General features: G+C 41.4%; 1 protein-coding gene across 6 annotated transcripts in view; it reads right to left on the bottom strand.

The window, feature by feature from the left end:
* The window catches only part of RALGAPA2 (Ral GTPase activating protein catalytic alpha subunit 2), a 283,235-nt gene that overhangs the window by 196,718 nt on the left and 65,126 nt on the right, over positions 1–21,391 (bottom strand). For all 6 annotated transcript variants that reach the window (XM_029222062.1, XM_029222063.1, XM_029222066.1 and 3 more), the window contains 5 exons: positions 20,812–21,011; positions 13,504–13,734; positions 5,595–5,762; positions 4,459–4,596; positions 1,006–1,154 (listed from right to left, as the gene is read on the bottom strand). In XM_029222062.1, the coding sequence (XP_029077895.1) occupies positions 1,006–1,154; positions 4,459–4,596; positions 5,595–5,762; positions 13,504–13,734; positions 20,812–21,011 (886 nt within the window). The remainder of the gene's footprint in view (positions 1–1,005; positions 1,155–4,458; positions 4,597–5,594; positions 5,763–13,503; positions 13,735–20,811; positions 21,012–21,391) is intronic.

The raw sequence follows: 21,391 nt of genomic DNA, 5'->3' as shown, positions 1-21,391 counted from the left end.
GTCTGGGAAAGATGACACCGGAAGGTACAGCTTCAAGTGACCATTTTGACATCTGCGGTTCCTGTATTTGTGCACCTTCTGCCCGCCGGCTTCCTCTGGGCCCGCTCCCCCTCATCTGAGAAAGAAAAGGGCTGGATGCAAGGCCCTGGAGGCCCTGCGGGCTCAGTCCCATCTCACCCCCACGGCTCCCTGAGCAACGGCTCCAGCCTCCAGAGCACAGGCCTGGGAACAGGGACCCCGAGCATTTCCGGGAGGCAAGTGCCACCAGCCCGGGTCTGAAGGTGCTGACCACTGCCAGGCAGGTAGGGAGGGTGCTCCCTGGGCGGGAGGAACCAGCAAGGACCAGCCTGGACAAGTAGAAGGGAGAGGCTGCCCCCCACCCCCCAAACCTTAGGAGCTGGAGGGATGTGCAGACACTCATCACGGGAAACTCTAATGCACTGCTTACCTCTGGGACATTATAAACACAAAGACACCAAACAAAAATGAACGACCAGGAGGAAAACACTTCACATACGTGTATTTTAATGACGCCACTATATTTTTCACTGCACTCTGACAATTTATCACTTAAAATAACTGTTTTTTCTAAAATGAATTTAAAACTTCAAGTTTAAACTTCAAGTTTAAAACAATCAAATCAGTTAAAAGTATTCTGGAGCAATTAACCAACCCTCCTGGGATTATGAAGAATGATATTATGAAACGTCAGTTACTGCTTTTCCACAAACTGCTTGACGACAGTTTAAAACGGAAAAATCTACTATTAAGTAATATGACTACTTACTCTTAATTTGGGAACTTTTTTTAAAACCAATAATGAAAATAAATGAACTGTCAAAGTACTGGATACTTACCTTCATAATTCTGTTACAAAAGACTGATTATCATCTCATCGTTCACTTTGTAGAGCTATTTAATAAACGGAGGCTTTAGCATTTTAATTATTTCGTTGAAAACAGAAACATCTGTTTTACAATGTTAATTAACTGAAAAGATACTCACCATGTCTTTTTATTCATTGTAAGCTCCATTATCATGCGCCTAAAAATAATCAGAACAGCTTTACATGCATCAACTTGCTCCTTCAAGAGCATGGGAACTTCCACACACGGTTCCAGCAAGAAGACGTTTGCAGCGTTTGTCAAAAATACCTTAGAATCAACACATTTTACATGAGAAGATATAATTAAAACAGATAAACCCGAACAAATTTTGTTTAAAGGGAATGATATTAATTTCACCTTTGAGCTATTTCAATAAGACAAGTGGTACCAACACATACTCAAATTTATTCTAGTTCACCCCTTAGAATTACTTAAATACTGATCCTTGAAAGATCTTTTCTAGAAAAATAATTGCTATTACATATTAATATTGCAGATTTGGAAATTTATGAATCAAAAAGGCTTCTGCAGATTTCTTTTAGACACCCCCTCAAAAATTTTTTAAAAAGATAAGACAGGATCATTGCCTGTGGGTGAGGAACCTTGGGGGGCCAGCAGAGAGGGTAGGGGCCCTGGGTCAGACAGCGGCTGGAAAGAACGACCTGGCTCTTGTTGAGTCTCCAGCTTTGCTGACATGAAGGCCTTGCTGACAGGAGGCAGCCAGTACCACCCAAAGGGCAGCCAGCAAAGGGGCAAAGGCGTGTGGCCAACACTGCACACCTTCCAGGAGCATGGGTTCTCAATATGAGAGATACAATATGCAGCAGAACACAAAACCTAAGGAAATTCTTAGGATAAAAACTGAGATTTCCAACAAAATTTAGAAAGTACGCCAACTGCTCTACACTCTGCCTTTAGGATACAAGTCCCCTGTCCTGTACCATCCTTAGAGAATTGTGGGGAGCACGGATCCAGGCTGCCCGGGGGCACTGCTGCGGCATAACAACGTGTCATCATTTACACAGAGTCAGGACATTCTGAGCTGTCAACCCGGTGCCAAGGGTGGAGCTTCTCCACCTTCTAGACCTACAGTCCCTCTTAGTTCTCCTCTCCATTCAACAGCACAGACACCAATGATCTGGGGACAAACAGAGCTGGCTCACTTGTGGATGAAATCCATTAACACAGCATCTCAAAACAGATGCACAAACTGACCAGAGGAACTGAAATGAGCACACTCAAAAGTCAAGTGGGCGAACTAAAAGGCTGACAGCCTCTGAGATAATTTTATGCAAGATTAAAAATGTATCGTGTCCCAATTTTCTAGGAAGAATCACAAAATCAGCTCTATAATAGTTGATAACAGATGATAACGGCACTTGTGAAGATTTACTAAGCTTCGAGTAAGAAAAATGAAAATAAAGAACATTTTGACTAGCGAACTATAGCTTTAGTGACTATGTCTTTTAAAGAAGTATGCCATAGATGATATACTACAATACAGATTCTTTTTAATTCAATGTACTTGGCTCCTTGATTTAATTTTAAACCTTTGCATACTCCAAAGTAAAAGTGAGGAGTCTTCATATATTATATTTCTTTCATTTTACTTTCAAAACAACATCAAAAATGTTGACTCCATGACTACTTATTACCATGCTAGTATCAGGATAAAAATAAATCAACAAAATGAATATGTCCAAACTGTACCTGTCAGAAGCAACTATAAAACACTACTATCTTATCAAACCTTCATTTGGCCACATTTTCCTCATTAACCAAATCAAGGACCAAGGTACTCGATAAAATGAGAACAAAAACAGCTATCTAAATCCAAACAAAATATTTTTTAAAACTGTAGAGCTATAATCAAGTAGAAATTTTTTTTCTTGGCTCAGCCAAGGGGTTTAAGTTCTCCTTCTAGAGAATAAATAACTCACCTGAACTCAGGGAAATAACAGGCACCCGCAACCCCCACTGGCCGACTACGGGATGCTCTGCGGGGAGGGGGCGGGGCGGGGACTCCTGCAACCATTGCTCTGGTGGGCACACAGGTGACATTTAGGAGCTGCGCCAAAATTCTCTGAAGCTATTCAAGTAAAATCATCTTGAGTTTTTTAAAGCTAATATCATTTGCTGATTTTCAAATTATTTGCTGATTTTCAATGAAAAATGAGAAAATTCATTAATTACAGTATATTAAACTGCCAATTAATTTAAAAACAAAAAGGATCCCACGATAAGGAATCCTCTCAAGAGACAGATGACAGAAACACGGTATCACTGAAAACTGGATACCATGCCTTCCTGCCCCAGACCCTACGCCCAGCCTCTGTGTGGGATGCCTAACTGGACACAAAGGAACGTGGATATGGATATGGGGAGGAGGGTGGGGTGCCAGGGATCAGGGGAAAGAGAGGGACCCTGTGTTTTCACTTATACTTCTAACAACCTTCACACTGGGTGCAACCCAAGAGGTAATCTTTTTTTTTGAGATAAATCTCCATTTCTGAGATAAAATCCTGAGATCTGGGGAGACTGAGTGATAAGCCAAAGCTGCTTTTCCCAATGCTCCCAAATGGTATTTCATATATTCATTCAGATAAATATCTAAAAATTACTGCATTAATCGTCATTCTTCATAAACACAGGCAAGTTTTAAGAGGAATACTACTTATAAGATTATATAATTGCCAAGTTTGTCTTACAAATTAGAATCCTGGTAACTCACTACCCACATGTGTTCAGAATGTGGCACAAATATACAATGGAATATTACTCAGCCGTAAAAAGAAAAGAAATTGAGTTATTTGTAGTGAGGTGGATGGACCCAGAGTCTGTCATACAGAGTGAAGTCAGTCAGAAAGAGAAAAACAAATACCGTATGCTAACACATATACATGGAATCTAAAAAAAAAAAAAAATGGGTCTGAAGAACCTAGGGGCAGGACAGGAATAAAGACACAGACGTAGAGAATGGACTTGAGGACACGGGGAGTGGGAAGGGTAAGCTGGGACAAAGTGAGAGAGTGGCATGGACATATATACACTACCAAATGTAAAATAGATAGCTAGTGGGAAGCAGCCGCATAGCACAGGGAGATCAGCTCAGTGCTTTGTGACCACCTAGAGGGGTGAGATAGAGAGGGTGGGAGGGAGACGCAAGACGGAGGAGATATGGGAACATATGTATATGTACAGCTGATTCACTTTGTTATAAAGCAGAAACTAACACACCATTGTAAAGTAATTATACTCCAATAAAGATGTTAAATAAATAAATAAAAAGAAGATACTTTTAAGGTTGAAATCTCAGTCATATATTCACTGTATAACAATCCCTCTCAAAAAACTGCAACCAGTTCAGATGTCTTCTCTGACTAAAAAAAAAAAAAAAATCTTTATAAATTGAAGGTGGGCAAGCAGAAAGAAAACTTAGCATGAGAATTTAAGGGCTGTTTACTGATGGATAGCTAAAAACATCACCATACTTTATACGATGTCACCCCCAATAAACAAAATGTTCAAGCTGACTCCATCGGGAGCCTTCCCGTCTGTGGCCAGCGCGTACCTGCAGCATAGCTTGGGCCCCAGCCTTCACGTTTTTATTCTCCTCTTCGGTCACACACCCTCTGCTCACAGCACTCGTGAAGGAATAAGTTCGTCCCCAACTGGAAGATCGCTTGTGACCAGAACTTTCAGATGAGGTCTTTAGAAAATAACAATCAGTCAACAGAGTGGGGAGAAGCACATGTTGTGTATTTAGTTCCTTACGCTCACCAGAATTCATGAGATTACAGGTTCTAGAAGGCAAGCCTCTCTTCTATTGTGTTCACCATTCTACCTCCATCACCTAAAATGGTGCTTAGCACTTAGTATGTGCTGAAGAAATAGAGAACACTTGTCCAGTGACCCAGTGAACATGACTGTTGATTTGTTTTGATCTCATGACTAGTTATTAAGATGACTTCAATATTGAAAAATCAAATTAGGGAATTAATGTAGATATTTAAAAGTGATATACCTTTGGTTACAAGTATTTTTTAATGTTTGGTGTTAATTGCCATGACAAACACCCACTTTTAGAAAGAATTCTCAGACTAGATGTCAAAATAGCATGCCAGAAATATAAATACGACCTAAGTTTTTTTTGTGCATCAAGTAGAGGCCCACTCGCACCTGTGGCTTTATCTAACATGGAATGAAAGGTCCATCCTGATAGCACCCCTCTCTGAGAACAGCACCCAGCCCTGAAGCGAGGCTCACTTCGCTTATTAATATTGTGTGTCACATTGGACTGTTGCTGGTATGGCCACTGTACAAGGAAAGTCTGCCAAAACATTCTAAATTTAGTTAAGTGAATATTACTTATTTAAGCATATCAATGATATGGCAGTGACGTTTTTAGTCTCATACAGAGACATGCAAAGTATATTGGCTTATTCAAAGACTCTCATGCAGTAGTGAATAAAGAAGCTGCCATGCACATGTGGCCAAGCCTGAGCTTAGGATGTGACAGAGGACCTTGAACAGAGAACAGAAGCAGCCTCCCTGAGGCAGGCGCTCATCATGGAACTCAGCAACCCGAGAGCAACAGAGCTGACAACAAAGAGGTGGCCTGACTGCGACCCTTGACTGAGCAGAATACTTTGCTTTATGTTTTAATACAGATGTTCCCAACTCAAACACTAAGTGATAAAATATTACCTGCTTGTTATCAGTCTCTGAAAATTCTAATTTTTCAGCATCTTCTTGGGCAACTTCTTTTATGTCTGGTTCCTCCATGAACACAGGTTTGTCCTGGAGGATCCACTTTCTGTACACTTGAACTACTTTTCTGGTTACGGCTATGTCACAGGAAGGCAGCAAAAATGCCTAAAATGGTAAGAGAAACTCCCTTTAACACAAGTTCAGGTCACCAAAGAGCCCAACAGACATTTTCAACACCCAGCACCAATCTCAGACTTTCCTTTGAAACACAGACTACACAGGGCCACATGTTCCTGTGCACACCAAACTTATCTGAGGAAAAAAGACAATTGTGTTTACAGCAGTTGCTTCAATTGGGCCAATTGTGTAATTGGGCCAGAAAACAAAATGCAATTTTTTTTCCCACAAAATAACCAAAATGCATACTTATAGAGATATATTAATTCACTGTATGAACAATAATAATTGTACAACAGAACTTTTCCCCACAAATGAGAAATAGATGATGAGATGGTAGAGATTATAGTACAGCCAGTTGTCATGTCTCTTCCCAAGTTCACGTTCAGTGACACTGTGTTGGTAACTTGAATTGGCCATAGTGGGAGTAGTGGCAACACAGAAGTGGGCAAATGTTACCAACCAGGGCTTTTGTTTTCTTTCTTTTGTCTTTTTTTGCCTTTCCCTGTCCTTTCCTTTCTCTTTCTTCCTTTCCCTTCCTTCTTTCTTTCCTCCTTCCTTCCCTCCCTTCTTTTCTTGAGAGTCAGTTGTCCAACTGGCCAGTTGTAGCATTATGCATACTTATGTGAACTTTTTAACATTAAAGAATCCCCTTACACATCTGCACACAGAATTTTTGTTTAAGGTGATCAGAATCCAAACATAGACAACTATGTAACCCAAATTCAATATTACCTTCCTCCCAGAAAGCAAATATAAATGCCCTCTGGAGGAAAATAAAAGCACAGTAAAACCAAAATTATTTGCACAGTCTGATTAATATGATATACAGCACATTAGTAAAAAAATCAGAAATGTGAGCAAAGAAGTCAACATTAATAAAATCACATTAAAAATAGATAATAATTTAAACATATAAGAGATCTAGGTAAAGTATCAGAAAAAGATGTATATGAAATTGAAAAATAAAATAACCCAAATTAAAAGCCCAGTGTAAATGGCTGACAGTAGGATGGACATAGCTGAAGAGTAAACTGGAAAAAAAATCCGATGAAAATATACAGAATGAAGCACAGAGAGACAAAGGATGGCTCCATCAGAAGAGAGGTGAGAGAGAACTCAATGCAAAGGTTATCCTTTCCATGGCTGGAGATGCAGAAGGAAAGAATGAGTCAAAAGCAGCAGAAACAATATCTGATGATAGAATGGCTGAGAATTTTACCCAAAATGATAAAACACATCAAGCCACAGATTCAAGAATCACAAAGAAACACAAGCAGGATACATTCAAAGTATATTACACTAAGACTGCTGAAAACCAAAGACAATCTGAAAATCTTAAAAGGAGCCAGGGGGAAAAAAGACACATTTCTTCCAAAGGAATAACCACATAACTTAGCATAACTTCTCAAAGAAACAATGAAAGCCAAAAACCAATGGAACAAAATATTCAATGTGCAGAAAGAAAACAGCTGCCAAAGTAGAATCTGACATCCATAAAGAAATATTTCAAAAATAAAAGCAAAACAAAGACATTTTCAGATAAGAAAATGAGAAAATTTTTACCAAGAGACCTAATCTAAGGGAAATACTAAAAGTTATTCTTTAAGCAGAAAGAAAATAATTCCAAGTCAGAGATTTGGGAAGAAATAAAGTGCAATAAAAATGGTAACTATTTGGATAAATCTGAATGAATAATATATATATATGAATATATATGAATAAAAAGAATAAAACTGGATAAAATAATTATAGTAGTTCTGAAAGAGATGATATATATGTATATGTATATATATATTTGTGTATATACAATACATATTATATATTCATAATATGGCATTAAATGGCATACACGTACATAACAGTGGTATATAAACTGAGAAGGAGTAAATGGAACTAAAATGCATACCAAGAGGTAAAAGTTGAAGTTAGCTAGATTTTAAGTTAGGGATGCATATTGTTAATGCTTAAAGTATTACAAATGAGTGTAAAAATACTTATCTAGAGGAGAAAAATAGGATGCTAAATGTAATCAGTCTGAAAAAATTAAGACAGAAAGTAGAAAGTAAGATAGTAGATGTAAACACAATTATAGCAGTTGTTACATTAAATGTAAATGCAATAATGCTCCAATCAAAAGATGGAGATTATAAGGGTGGATTTTAAAAACTATTAAAAAGACCACATGCCATTTATAAGAGGACATCCAAAACATATGAAAAGGGGACGTTGAAAGCAAAAAGTTAGAAAAAGATCACCATGAAAATACTAACCAAAAGAAAACTGGAGAGCTATATTCAGAACAGGCAAGAACAATTTTGAGGCAAAAAAAAAAAAAGGCATTACTAGAGAAAAAGAAAGTTCTCAATGATAAAAGATTCAATTCAAAGGAACATATAATAATTCTAAATCTGTATTGCAACTAAGAATTTTACTTAGTAAAATTCATATTCATATATATCAAATACTGATAAACTGTGAACATACACAAACCCACAGTCAGGGTAGGATATTTCTCAGCTGAGAAAAGAGGAGACAAAAATAACAAGGATAGGGCTTCCCTGGTGGCGCAGTGGTTGAGAGTCCGCCTGCCAATGCAGGGGACAGGGGTTCGTGCCCCGGTCCGGGAAGATCCCACATGCCGCGGAGCGGCTGGGCCCGTGAGCCATGGCCGCTGAGCCTGCGCGTCCAGAGCCTGTGCTCCGCAACGGGAGAGGCCACGACAGTGAGAGGCCCGCGTACCGCAAAAAAATAAAAATAACAAGGATACAAGAGAGCTGAACACATACATCAGACCTTCTCACTCTCCTCCACGTCTCAATCTCTCATACTCTTCCTCTCTTTGCCTCTCCAAGGTGCATTCAGGATAATTTCTTCAGACCTGTCATCAAATGCATTCCCTCTTCAGCTGTATCTAATCTGCTATTAAACCTACCCATTGAAGTTTTCCTTTAATATTTCAATTATTACATTTTTTTCATCATTAGAAGTTCTATTTTCTTCCTAGTCATATCTGCTTAGTCATCTGCTATGGTTTCTTGTTTTCTGCAAACATTTTCAAGCTTGTCTTTTATTTCTTTAAACGTGTTAACATATTCATTCTAAAGTCTCAACTGTATAACTGATATCCTTGTGAGGTTTTCTTGCCTCTTCTGATTTGTTTATCTAGAAAAGTTTTGATGTATAAATTCCTAAGAGGAAGAAAGTGACCTGAAATTATTATACCCAGCTAAACTACTGTTCATGTGCAAAGGCAAAAAGAAAACATTACCCATCACAAAAGGACTCAAGGTAGATAAACAACAAGGATTTACTATATAGCACAGGGAACTACATTCAGTATCTTGTATTGATAATAACCTATAATGGAAATGAATCTGAAAAAGAATATATATATATCTTCTGTATTCTATATTCTGTATGTCATATATATTCTATATTCCATATTCTATGTGTTATATTCTATATGTTATATTCTATATTCTATGTAATATATGTTTTATATATATATATATATATAAAACTGAGTCACTTTGCTGTATACCTGAAACTAACACAATATTGTAAATCAACTATAGTTCAATAAATAAATAAGTAGGACTCAGGGAATAGAGCTGCCAATACAACTTCTTGAAAACACCACTCAGTGACAAAACGAGACCAACCAAGAAGTCAATCAAAGCAAGTATTTTAGGGCTGTGGACACCAGGAGGAACGAATCTGTCAAAATACAGAACCAAGATTAAATGCCTCTGCCCATCAGGATTCCAAAATCAACTGCAAATATAAATTTACAATACAATGCATATTTATATATTCATTATATTATAAATTTATAATATAATGAAATAAGCAGATGGGGAGAGGAGGCTCAAAAAAATACTGCTGCTAAGCTCTTCACGTTTCATAACAAGAAATCAAGTGCCACCTAACATTAAAACATGCAGGTAAAAAGTGATTCCAATATTTTAATGCTATTATAATCTTTTTATTATAGACACGTCTTCTAGCAATTAATATTTCTTGTGGTAAAGGAATATTGACTGGAATTTCAACAGTTCCTTCGGGTTTGCTGTCTTCTCTTCTGTTAAATTCAGGTAAAAATAAAATTCAGAACTACTCATTAAAACTGCATTAAAGATGCATTCAGAATTAAAGGTTTCCTTGTCATAAAGCTATTCTGAGGTCCCCCACCCCAACCCTGCCACTTCCACACACCTGTCGTGGCCCCTGCCTTCACCTTGGTCAACCTCTGTCTAATTCGCCTGTTTCTGTCCACGCCTGCCTGCCTGCCTGTCTACCCATCCCTGCCAGCCAAATTCTACCTCTGTCTGCCCGTCTACCTGCACCCACCCACCTGTCTAGCTATACCTTCCTGCTTATCTCCACCTCTGCTGGCTGGCCAGTCTGCACCTTCCTGTCTGTTCTACGCCTGCCTGCCAGTTCATTTATGTCTATCAGCTCATCTGTAAGCCCTCCTGTCTAACCGTCCACCAGGCTGCTTCCTGTCTGTTCATATCCTGTCTCACCCTGTCCTCTCTGCTGGTCTCTCATGCTGCCAGGCCAGCAGCCATCTATACACACAGAGAAATACCTAGAATGATGCTTTTCTAACACTGATAACAGTTACTTGGATGGCAGTGTTTGAGTGATTTGTTTTTGGCTTTCTACACTATACTTATATCTATAGAAAGATCCTATCTTTATCTAATGAATTCATCTTTTTTTTTAATAAAAATAAAGTTGCCCTTTAAAATAAAACCAAACCACCAACAAAACAACCTAGTGAACAAACATCCTTTAGAGCAGTGCTTTCATTTCAGATCATAACCTAAGTAAGACATTTTCCATAAGGATATATGCATTTGTGTATGTAGTATACACAAAAATAAGTCAGAAGTTTCACAAAGAAATACTAATTCTTACAATATGCACTGTGCTGTGAGTTTTTTTGGTCTGTTCTATTTTACTCTATTTCATTAATTTTTTAAAAAATACTGGCTCTTGACCCACTACATTGATTTCATGACCAACAAATGATCACATAAGGTAGCCTGAAAAACAGCAGTTAGGAGACAAGTTTCTGGTGGAGTGACCCAGGGATCAGAACTGCACTCCTGACGCACTCCACCCACCCAGCCTGCCTGCTGGAGACTGCCTTGAACCTTGCCAAACCTCATCTCCCTCAGGAACCGTCTATGGCCACCGCCTTCAACTCACTGAACCATCCAGTCTGAGGTGACTGCTCTGTCAGCCCTGCCCTGAGCCACCCAGCCCCCAGTGGTCCTCGTGGGCCTTTGTTCCCACATCATGCGTGTGGACATCTGACCTGCCTCTTGCGCTGTTCTCTGTTACGTACACACACATCTTAACTCCACACTGAAAACGTGCACTTCTTGAATGAATGCACATTTTTAAACTTTAACAGCCTTTAGGCTTAATCTCTGAAGAATTTAAAATTAAAAAAGAAATTATTATAAAAGAAGTCACATTTTGTCTTCCATAAAAGAAAACTTCATCATTGACCAAGAGAGGGCAATAAAACGCAATGTTCAAACCCATGCCCCTTTTCCCAAATGTCTCTATTTCAGTATTTTAACAATGCATAATAATCATATTTAAAATTTCATATAAGCTTTCAAATTATATTTGATTAAGAATAATTATAGGGATTCCCTGGTGGCGCAGTAGTTGAGAGTCCACCTGCCGATGCAGGGGACACGGGTTCGTGCCCTGGTCCGGGAGGATCCCACATGCCGCGGAGTGGCTGGGCCCGTGAGCCATGGCCTCTGAGCCTGTGCGTCTGGAGCCTGTGCTCCACAACGGGAGAGGCCACAACAGTGAGAGGCCCGCGTACCGCAAAAAAAAAAAAAAAAAAAAAAAAAAAGAATAATTATAAAATGTAAACGTTTTTGAATTTCATGATACAAAGATGGCTCATAACTTCAGGCATAAGTAGTCTGCAGTTACCTCAATGATGCAGTTTCTACTTCAAAACTGAATTTAGACTGGAGTTAGGATTTTGATTGAATCTAGAACTTAGAAGACACTATTGCCAGGGGTGGAATTCCAATAATGGATGCAAATGGAGCTTTGTGTATAATAAATAAATAAATACGCAATATAGGTAGAACCACATCAATTTAGCACTTCTCTCTTGTGCAAAATTTAAAAGCTTTGTTAATGATATCTGATTTTAAGTATTTGTATCCAAGGGTTTAAAACATTACTCTAGATCAGGATCAGCAAACTATGATCCACAATGCAAACCCAGCCTGCCACTTAATTTTTGTAAGTAAGGTTTTACGGGAAAACAGCCATGCTTGCTTGTTCCATGTTGTCCATGGCCACTTTCTCACCATTTTCTTAAGTAGAAATTTTTTATTGATTAAAATACAAAATACAGTAAAACCTCTAGACTGCTGTGGATTGTGCTGGGACTGTCACTCTTGGTGGATGTTTCTTTCCTATAAGTCTCAGAGGTGAAGGTTTCCTCATTCCCCATGCGGGTCTCGCCTCTGCGGGAAGCTCTTGGCAGTGCACGTGCATCGCTCATGTGTGAACAGGCTCCTCCTCTTCTCCCCCCAACAGGTTTCTGCCATCCGAGGGCCTCCCCCTCTGCTCGGGGCACAGACTGAACGACTATCCGCTCATCACATACAAGCTCTCCATTTCCCGGGGCACCGGTTCCAAGACACAGGTGGCCAACGGCTGCTCCGATGTGCCAGGCTATTGTCTCACCCCATCAAGGCCCTGCTTCCTATGTCCGAAGCTGCAGCTGAGGGTTTCTGCCCAGCAGCACTACTGCCTTGTGGGCACATGTGTCATGGGCGGGGAGGTTGGGGGGATGCTGTCCTGTGCACCACAGATGCTTAAAATCATCCAGGCTCCCTCCCACTAGATGCCAGTAGCAGCACCTCCCTCCCCACTGTGACAGTCACACATGTGTCCAGTCACACACATGTCCAGACAATGAATCAGCTGCAGCGGTGGGCAGGCTGCTCAGCGGCTGCTCTCACCTCTCCAGCATCCTCCCTCGCTGCACCTGTTTTCTTGTCTGCACTTCTGCTCATCCCGACACCTTCTCACCTCCCAGTTTCCACCAAAGGTCAATTATTTCAATGTCTTGGCCTCGGCTCCTTTCCTTCCTCTGAATCCCCTCCCCAGCCTCCTTTTTCCCCTCAGGCCATAAATACCTCTACTAGAGGTGCCTGCCATATATATGCCTCTGTGGGCAAAGTCCAACTGTGCAGGAACCTGCAGCTCGTGAGCTCCTACAGCCCTGGAACAATCCAGCCTCGGGCCGTCTCGGCTGTGCTCACGTGCCGCGGTGGTTCAGTGCCGCGGGGGTTCAGTGCTGCGGGGGTTCAGGAGCGGCTTTCTCCCTGCCTCCCTCTGGGTTTAAAGTTTGTTATGGAAACACGAGGTATTTGCAGGATGATTTTGTTCAAATATAAAATCTTCCCACCCGTGTAGGAATTCTACAAAAACCAAAGTCATAAAAACAAAATTAAAAATTACCAAAAAGCCCAAATCACACCCCTCCACATGACACATTAAATGTGGGATTAGAGAAATCATTATGGAGTTGTGTGATGGAGCCCAACTTGTCGATTATATTTCTTGGAGTAGTGTGAGTGAAAAAACAAGAACAAAAACCTCTTCAGCTTTGTGACCACACACACACACACACACACACACACACACACACACACACACACACACTCACCTGGCGGAACACTTCATTCACGAAGTTGATGTAGCCACGCGTGGACAGGAGGATGCGCTGGACCATCTCATACACGGCGCGGTGCTCCTCCTCAACGCCACAGACACTGCAGCTGCTGAGCCGGCGCTCGGACAAGGTGCCACTGTCCGAGTGGCTTCTGTCCTGCTCGGTCGCCCCGCCGTTGTCCAGCTCTGGCGCCCGCTCCGGCACTGCAACTCCACCCCCGACGGTCTGCAAGAAAGGCACCCGCTCCTGAGTGATCCTCCCAGACTCCAGAACACCTGGCAAGACTGAAGGCTTGCCTTGTTTTCACGGACTCCGGTTACCATGCAGTTGAAGAGCAGCTGAAACGCAGCCCTGCTCGGAGCACAAGGGACTCCAGGACCTGCACTTACCCACTTTCTAATTCACCAACTAACCTCCTCCCCAACTAAGTTATTTTAATGGGAAAAGTATTGCAGGGAGGGAGGCTGCGAAATGTTATCAGCCTAAAACGTTTGGTTTATATCTGTAAAATCACAGAATAAATTAATGTGTAAATGAATTTACCTCTGGTCTCCACCCTTCAGCACTTAATCTACGGTCACAGAGATTTGAAAATTTGGTGGATTTTTTGCAGCCACAGTGCTGGGAAGCTTCATCTGATTCACATGAGTAAGTGACACCTTGATCGGAGGAGTGTCAATATCTTTAAAGAGTATTTTATGAGAAGGACCTTGATCTGAGTTTTATATTCAGAATCTCGGATCAAACTTAACTAAAATATTTATAAAACTTTAAATATTTAGAGGCTTTAGGAGCACAAAGAAATAAAATAATCTATGTAAGCATTCACAAAGTTTAATTTGTTTTTTGCTCTCATTTCCCCCAGAATTAAAGATTTCCTCCAAACACAACATACATGTAATTTTGCTTCAATCTTTGTAAATTACAGTAGTATTATTCTTTTGTGTCAAAAATATATAACCCACATACCACTAAAATTCTACCTACTGTGAATATTTTTTACAAGAAGTGACAAGAAATGAGTCGTACAAAATAACTTCGGTAACTACCAAGGATAGTTTGAAAGCAAAGCAGATATCCAAAAAATAATCTCTAGAGAAAATTAATAGAAAATTATATTAATAGTAACTTTTCTCTTCATGCCTGGGATATCAAGCCTGTGTGGCTTATCAAAGGCACTGCCACACTGTGCAGTGAGCTACCCTATAGAAATTATTTCATCTTTTTGATGGGTCAACTACCTTGCAGAGAAAAATAAAATTTTACTCATTCTTACTGATATACATACATTTTTAATCTGTAAAGCATGGAGGTTGGATTAAATCTAATGTCCTTTATGGCTTAATAAACTGTGACTTTTTGATCAATAACTTTCATTTTCCCAACAGGCCAAAAAAAAAAAAGTACACACATACTTACATAGAAAAATTTAAATGGCCACAAATTCTTTGGCACTCCCTCTGCAGAAGGGGGAAATCTGCGTCCCCTCCTTTGGATCCCCACTGGCTGGGGGACAGAGTTAACCAGCAGAACGGAAGGGTGGAGGGGACCTGTGCCTTCTTGGGCCCCGGGCCCAGGAGGCTGACCACTCCCGCTTGGCATCTCCGTGAACTTTTGCTCTCGGAGCCCTAAGCGGCCAGGGAAGAAGTCCAACTGCCTCGCTAGAGGGGCTACGTGGAAAGGGAGGCCCAGTAGAGCCCAGCCTTCCAGCTGCATCCACCAGAGTAACAGGCACGGGAATGAAGTCATCCTGGACCCTCTGGACCAGCCAGCCATTGACCACCGCCCACTGACCTCAGCTAATGCCACATGAAGCACACAAATTGTCCAACCAAATCCCACCCAAATTCCTGACCCAGAAAGGGAAATAAGTAATATGATTAAATGGTGGTTGTTCTAAGCCACTCCATTTTGAGGTCATTAGATAACGAATTAGATAACACAGCAATTAGATAACTAAAATCATGTATGTAAAGAATTATGTTTAAAGGCACCAAATTGTTTTTAAAAAGTGAGCTCTGTGATCCAAATAGAACATAATGATAACACAGATGAACTTCCCATCATGCCATAAATTGAAAACTACTTCTCTTGATAAAACAGTGCTTTTCTCAGCCTCCGCTAGTTCGCACCAGCAAAAGGCTGCTTTCCAAAAACATCTGTATGATTTAACAGACATTTATAATTATAGTAAGTGATGAGAGTGGAAACAAACTGGTAATTCAAGTTTAATCATTTCTTGCCTCTTTTCTGAAGATTAACAATAAAAGAATGAATACGAATTAACTACAGAGAGAGGTCCATTTTCTGCCCACTACAATCAAGCTGGAATTCTCAACTACAATTTAGTATTAGTTGATTCTGGTGGTAAATATAAAGATGCTTTTTACCTCTTTGCCATATGATGAAGGCTTAGCCAGTGAAGCAGACATATCTGCTTGGACTAGGTCTGTGCTGTTAGGGCTCAGGAAATTGCATGATACAGGCTCCACTTAATCCCTCCCCTCCCCACCCTGGTTTCCTCTCAACCCATGGCTCATACTGAGACTTGCTCACCCTCAGGGTCAGGCCAGATGAGGACACCCACAAAGCAGGTGTGAAACGAGGATGCAGCTGCCGTTCTGCTGGTGATGCCTGATGCCACTCAATTCCCCGTCATGATTTGCCCATGGGGTTGGAGGCAGCCTACGCTTGCCTTGATAGAAGTAAGAACACAGAGCACTAGAGTGGCAGTCAACAGACAGGTGGGTCTGTGTGATACACAAGCTTCCCCAGGGGTGTCAAGTTGTGTGATTCATCTTTTCTAACTGTTCATCCCATAAGATACAACAATTTCGGGAAACCCATAGCCCATGAATCATTATTGAAGGGCTGGCTCAGAATTAGTAAAAGTGGTACTTTAACACTGTAACTAAAGAGTTATCATACAAATAAGCGCGATCAACTGTCTTAGTATCGCACACTGTTTTTCATTCCCTCATGGACTTCTTTGGGTTTTAATGCTTAATTAATGTGCTACTGAAATTTTAAAATCACTACTCCGCTTTCTCTAATACGTGCTGGAGTACTTCTATGTCATACAAAAATGAATTACCAAGGAATAAATAATAGTTCACTGAAAACACTTTTGGCTGAGATGAAGCACCAAGAATATTCAGGTTTGAAAGGGGGATTTGTGGTCATTGTTGCCAACATGGTACCAGATTTCCAGGCAACCGTATTCTCGCTCTCCCATGAATGATGCCACCAAACAAGAATATCTGTCAAACCACATTCTCCGAGGGCTAAGTGAGCTAATTCCTTTCCTCTCTGGTGAAAAATACTGTCAAAGTTATTAGTTCTAGATCAAAAGGAAGTAAATTCACTTTGGAAAAACACACACACAAAAACCCCCATACATGACCTTTAACACAGTAATAGTGGCAAAAGTGTGAAATCTATTTGGAAGCAGCATTATAAAATATTGTTTTAAAGGGCTTTTATAAGAGCAGTACATTCTTTGAAAAGAGATTCTGGATCACCTGACTTAGACAGTGATGTTCACTTTACACGGGTAAAATTATATTAAACTTGAAACTCCAAACAAAAACTTTCAGGAGATAAATACAATTACATGTGCTTTTATTCCTGCAACTCCATTTCCAAAATTTAATATTCAGTTGTTTAAACTGCTTTTTCTCCTGTATGATATAAATGAGGAGCAGAACATAAGGTAGACACACGTGAGATGAGAGGGAAAACAGAATTGTAAGGCAGAAACGGAAACACAAGGAGACAGGTTGGCTGAATAATGACCAAGATGTCTACGCGGAATCCCGGAACCTTTGACTGCGCTGCCTTATGTGGCAGAAGGGTCTGAGCAGATGTGACTAAGGACGCTGAGATAGGGAGAGGACCCTGAATTACTTGGGTGGTCCCAATGTAACCACAAGGATCCACAAGGAGGCAGGAGGAGCAGACACAGAGAAGGTGATGTGAAGATGGAAACAGAGGGAGAAATGATGTGATGAGGGGCGGTGAGCTGGGGAATGCAGCAGCCTCTGGAGGCCAGGTAAGGCAAGAGCATGGACCCCCCTCTCCGCCCCAGAACCTCCAGAGGGAACACAGAGCTGCCCACACCTTGATTTTAGCCCACTAAGACCGGTTTTGGCTTTCTGGCTTCCAGAGCTGTAAGATAATACATTGGTGGTGATTAGCTACAGTAACAGCAGGAAACTAACATAACAACTGACTGCAAGGTGTATTAACAGCCTGGACCATGGCAGTGGCCATGTCTGGGCATGGCCACCTTCAGGGCACAGTAACCGTGGGCCTGGATGGTGTCTGCCCAGCATCCCTTCCCCCTTCATGGAACCCCAGTGCTCTGCACCTCACCCCTCGCATGCAGCGCACCTGCCTCACAGGAAGCTGACCCCTGGCACCAGAGGAGCCTTCTGCTTCCTGGAAGCTGGTCACCACCCCCTGGGCTGTTCACACCCCCAGATCTGAGCCAATCAGCAACTTATTTTTGTCCTCAGAGCGCACAGGTAGCCTAAATTGTTCCCCAAAGACAAAAGGGAAGGGCTCTGCACTTCCGGACTGTCTTTAAACATGAACTAGGAAAGCAGGGCCCCAGCTGCTGCTGCAACCTTCAGGGAGGAGCAGAGGGAAAGGGCGAAGGAGAGAACAAGGGAGAGGGCAGGCACCAGCCACAGCCTCGGCCAGCCTCACCTCGAGCTGCTCTTTTATGAAGACTGAAACATTTCTTTTATGGATATGACAGTTTGAGTTCTGGTGCCTTTTTCCTGTTAGGGTGCTAAAACTCTCCTAACCAATTCAGGACGTCAGAACCTTATGACACTTTTAGCTATATAATAAAAGGAAATGAGTCACAAGTGTGAAGAGTCAACAGGAAAAAAATTAGAACCTGGAGGCAGTGGTTAATTTGCTAGTCTTGCTACTTCTTATCCTCCAAATGTATTTTTCAAGAATGAGCAACTTATTTTCAATAAATACAGGTGATGATTTTCTGAAATTTTTAAACTAGGCAGGAAAAATTACATCCTTTCTACGACAGCGTTTTGAATTGCCTGCATAACCACATTGAGACACCATGAAAAATTTATCAGAGTGTGACTGAGTTTCTTATATTTCCTACAGATTTTTGTCTACCTGAGGATTTTTAGTTTTTGTCTCCCTGATGGGTGAATAAAGGCCGCTCATCGTGGCTCAGAACTAACTGTGTTTTCCTGACTGCTGGAGAGATCCAGGGCCATTTTTATTTCCTCTTCTGTGAATTGCCTTTCACCTCCTTTGTCCATTTTCGGTTAACTTATTTGTCTTCATATCTATTCATAGGTGCTCTTTATACAGCAGAGACTATGAACAGTCATGATGTGACCAATGTTTTCACAGTCTATTGCTTGGGCCTGGCTTTATGTTATATTTTGACATTCTAATTCAAAATCAAAAAGATTTCTAAATCTTTTTCTATTTATTTATTTATTTAATTTTATTTTATTTTTTGCGGTACACGGGCCTCTCACTGTTGTGGCCTCTTCCGTTGTGGAGCACAGGCTCCGGACGTGCAGGCTCAGCGGCCATGGCTCACAGGCCCAGCCGCTCCGCGGCATGTGGGATCTTCCCGGACCGGGGCACAAACCTGTGTCCCGTGCATCGGCAGGCAGACTGCTCCACCAGGGAAGCTCTATTTTTTAAAATAAAGTCAAACCTCGATTAGTCTTTGGTTTGTGGGTTTCATCTCTACCAAAGGTGGTCTCCCACTTCCCAAATTTATACATTCTCCTAGATTTTTTCCTAAGTTCTTTATCACTTTGTTTTTATATTTAGACCTTAAGTCAACTTAGGCCGTAAATCAATGTGACCAAGTGCTTATGTACGTGATATGAAGTGAGACTCTGAGAAAGGGACAGACCGAGGGACAGACAGACAGTTTCCTCTGGCTTCCAGCGCTGCAGATTTCATTAGATATTTGGTGCTAATCTCAGTGTCATTCCTTTGAAATAAATGCAGTTCCTGTTTGGAAGTCTGTAGCATTTTTCCTTAATCCCTGAAAGCCAAATGTCTGTTTAGGTCTGTTTTGCTAATTCTTCCTGGGACTCAAAGGCCCTTTCAGTTTAAGGCATGACTTTTTTTTTTAGCTTAGGTAAACTTTTCTTACTGTTCGTTCAATTATTACTTCTCATTCTTTTCTCCTTCTGTCCTCACAATATCTACAAGGTAGGTCTGCACTTAAGGTTTTATCTATTAGTTTCTATTTCCATCTCTGATTTTTTTTATCAGTGTTGTGGGATATTTCGTCAGAAAACCAATTTTATTCTCAGCAGTGATCATTACCATTTAGAGTTTACCTACTAAATTTTTAAATTCAGAAATTGAAGAGTTTTTAAAACTTTCTTTTAGCGAGTCTTTTGTTGTTCTCATTACGGAGCCTGTGCTCTGGACCGGCTCGGTGCTCTGCCATCAGGGTACTGAGTGCCCCTCGGGGAGTGCACCCTCCAGCCCAGGCTGACATCACACATCTGGGAACTGCAGAGCATCAGCCAACCGGCACTAAGTGGACCACACTTCCTGCCCCTGCTCTTGGCGCCAGTGAAACAAAGCACACGAAACCATGACTCCTCCACACAGCGGCCTCTCTGACTTCCACAAGTGGTCCTGCTCTGCCTGCACAAAGGTCTGAAGCCACACAGCCTGCCAAGAAAGCCCCACATGTCTGACCAATGCCACTGAGAGAGGGAAGCCCCGCAGCCCCCAAGGTGAGAAGAGGGCTTCACCCAGGCCTCAGGGAGACACAGCCATCTCTTCTGGGGACCCCATAGTGGCTCAACAACCACCCGAAATCCTGAGCTGCTGACCCACCCCTTCCCTCCTTGAGATCCCAGAGGGCACCTGGCAGTCTCAGGGGTCCTCTCCACGGACCACCTCACAATTCCTGAGGACCCTGCTGGGGCTGGGAGGAACAAGGCAAGAGAGGCCCTCGGCATCATGCTCAAGGTCACTGGGGCCCGAGTGAAGCACGGGAGGTGAGAGGGAGCCAGGAGCGCACAGGTCAGCCACCTGCTCAGAAGGCCTCCCTCGGCCCCAGGGTCGCCTTGTCATGGCAACACCAACAGAGCACGGCAAGTGCTTCCAACTCATGGCTTCCTCTGAGACTTCAGCAGTACAGACAGAGGAACCAGTAAATTGAGTCCCTATGACCAACAACCTGTGAGAGCCAATAACCCTGATAGTCAATTACTTTGGTGTTAGTATAGGTTATGACATCAGAATTGAAAGATAAAAAAGTGATGAATGATATACCTGAATGATTTTGGGCAATACATCAACTCCATTCTTAGCGTTTTGTGTTGCAGTTAGATACTTTTTTTCCAAAAAGAAAGTCACGATCCACTTAATAAAAACAACGCGAGCTGCCATGTATGGGGTTTTTGTGCTGTAAGTGTTCTCACTGTCTCGAGTTGTAGCAACATACACGGGCTTTGGTCTCAAGTGGGGGATGTCTGCAAGACAAAAGAACACATGATCAGGTTAGTGAGTCTTAACATCATGTAACCCCTACAAATGTTTCAGTTTCTAATTAAATAGACATATATCTGGTTGTTTAACAGCAGCTGAGATTTAAAAACCCAAGTGATTAAAAATGGCATCTTCTGGTAGGCTCGGCTCTGGGTCTGCCTTGCAGTCTGACCAACGCGGGGTGGTGGTTGCTATTACCTACATACAACTATGTATACAGCTGTGGAAAAACAAAGGTCATAACTCTTTTTAACGAATTTGAGAAATTACATGAGATTACAATAGTGAAAATCTTTTCACATATAACTAATTTAATCTTATTTTATGACTAGAATAGATGTAAAAGCATATATAGACATTTTTT

The sequence above is a fragment of the Monodon monoceros genome, unplaced genomic scaffold, assembly GCF_005190385.1.
Source record: "Monodon monoceros isolate NGI ecotype Baffin Bay Population unplaced genomic scaffold, NGI_Narwhal_1 Super_Scaffold_13, whole genome shotgun sequence".
Lineage (NCBI taxonomy): Eukaryota > Metazoa > Chordata > Mammalia > Artiodactyla > Monodontidae > Monodon > Monodon monoceros.
Note: the sequence above shows the minus strand (reverse complement) of the source record. Positions and strands in the feature narration are given on the sequence as shown.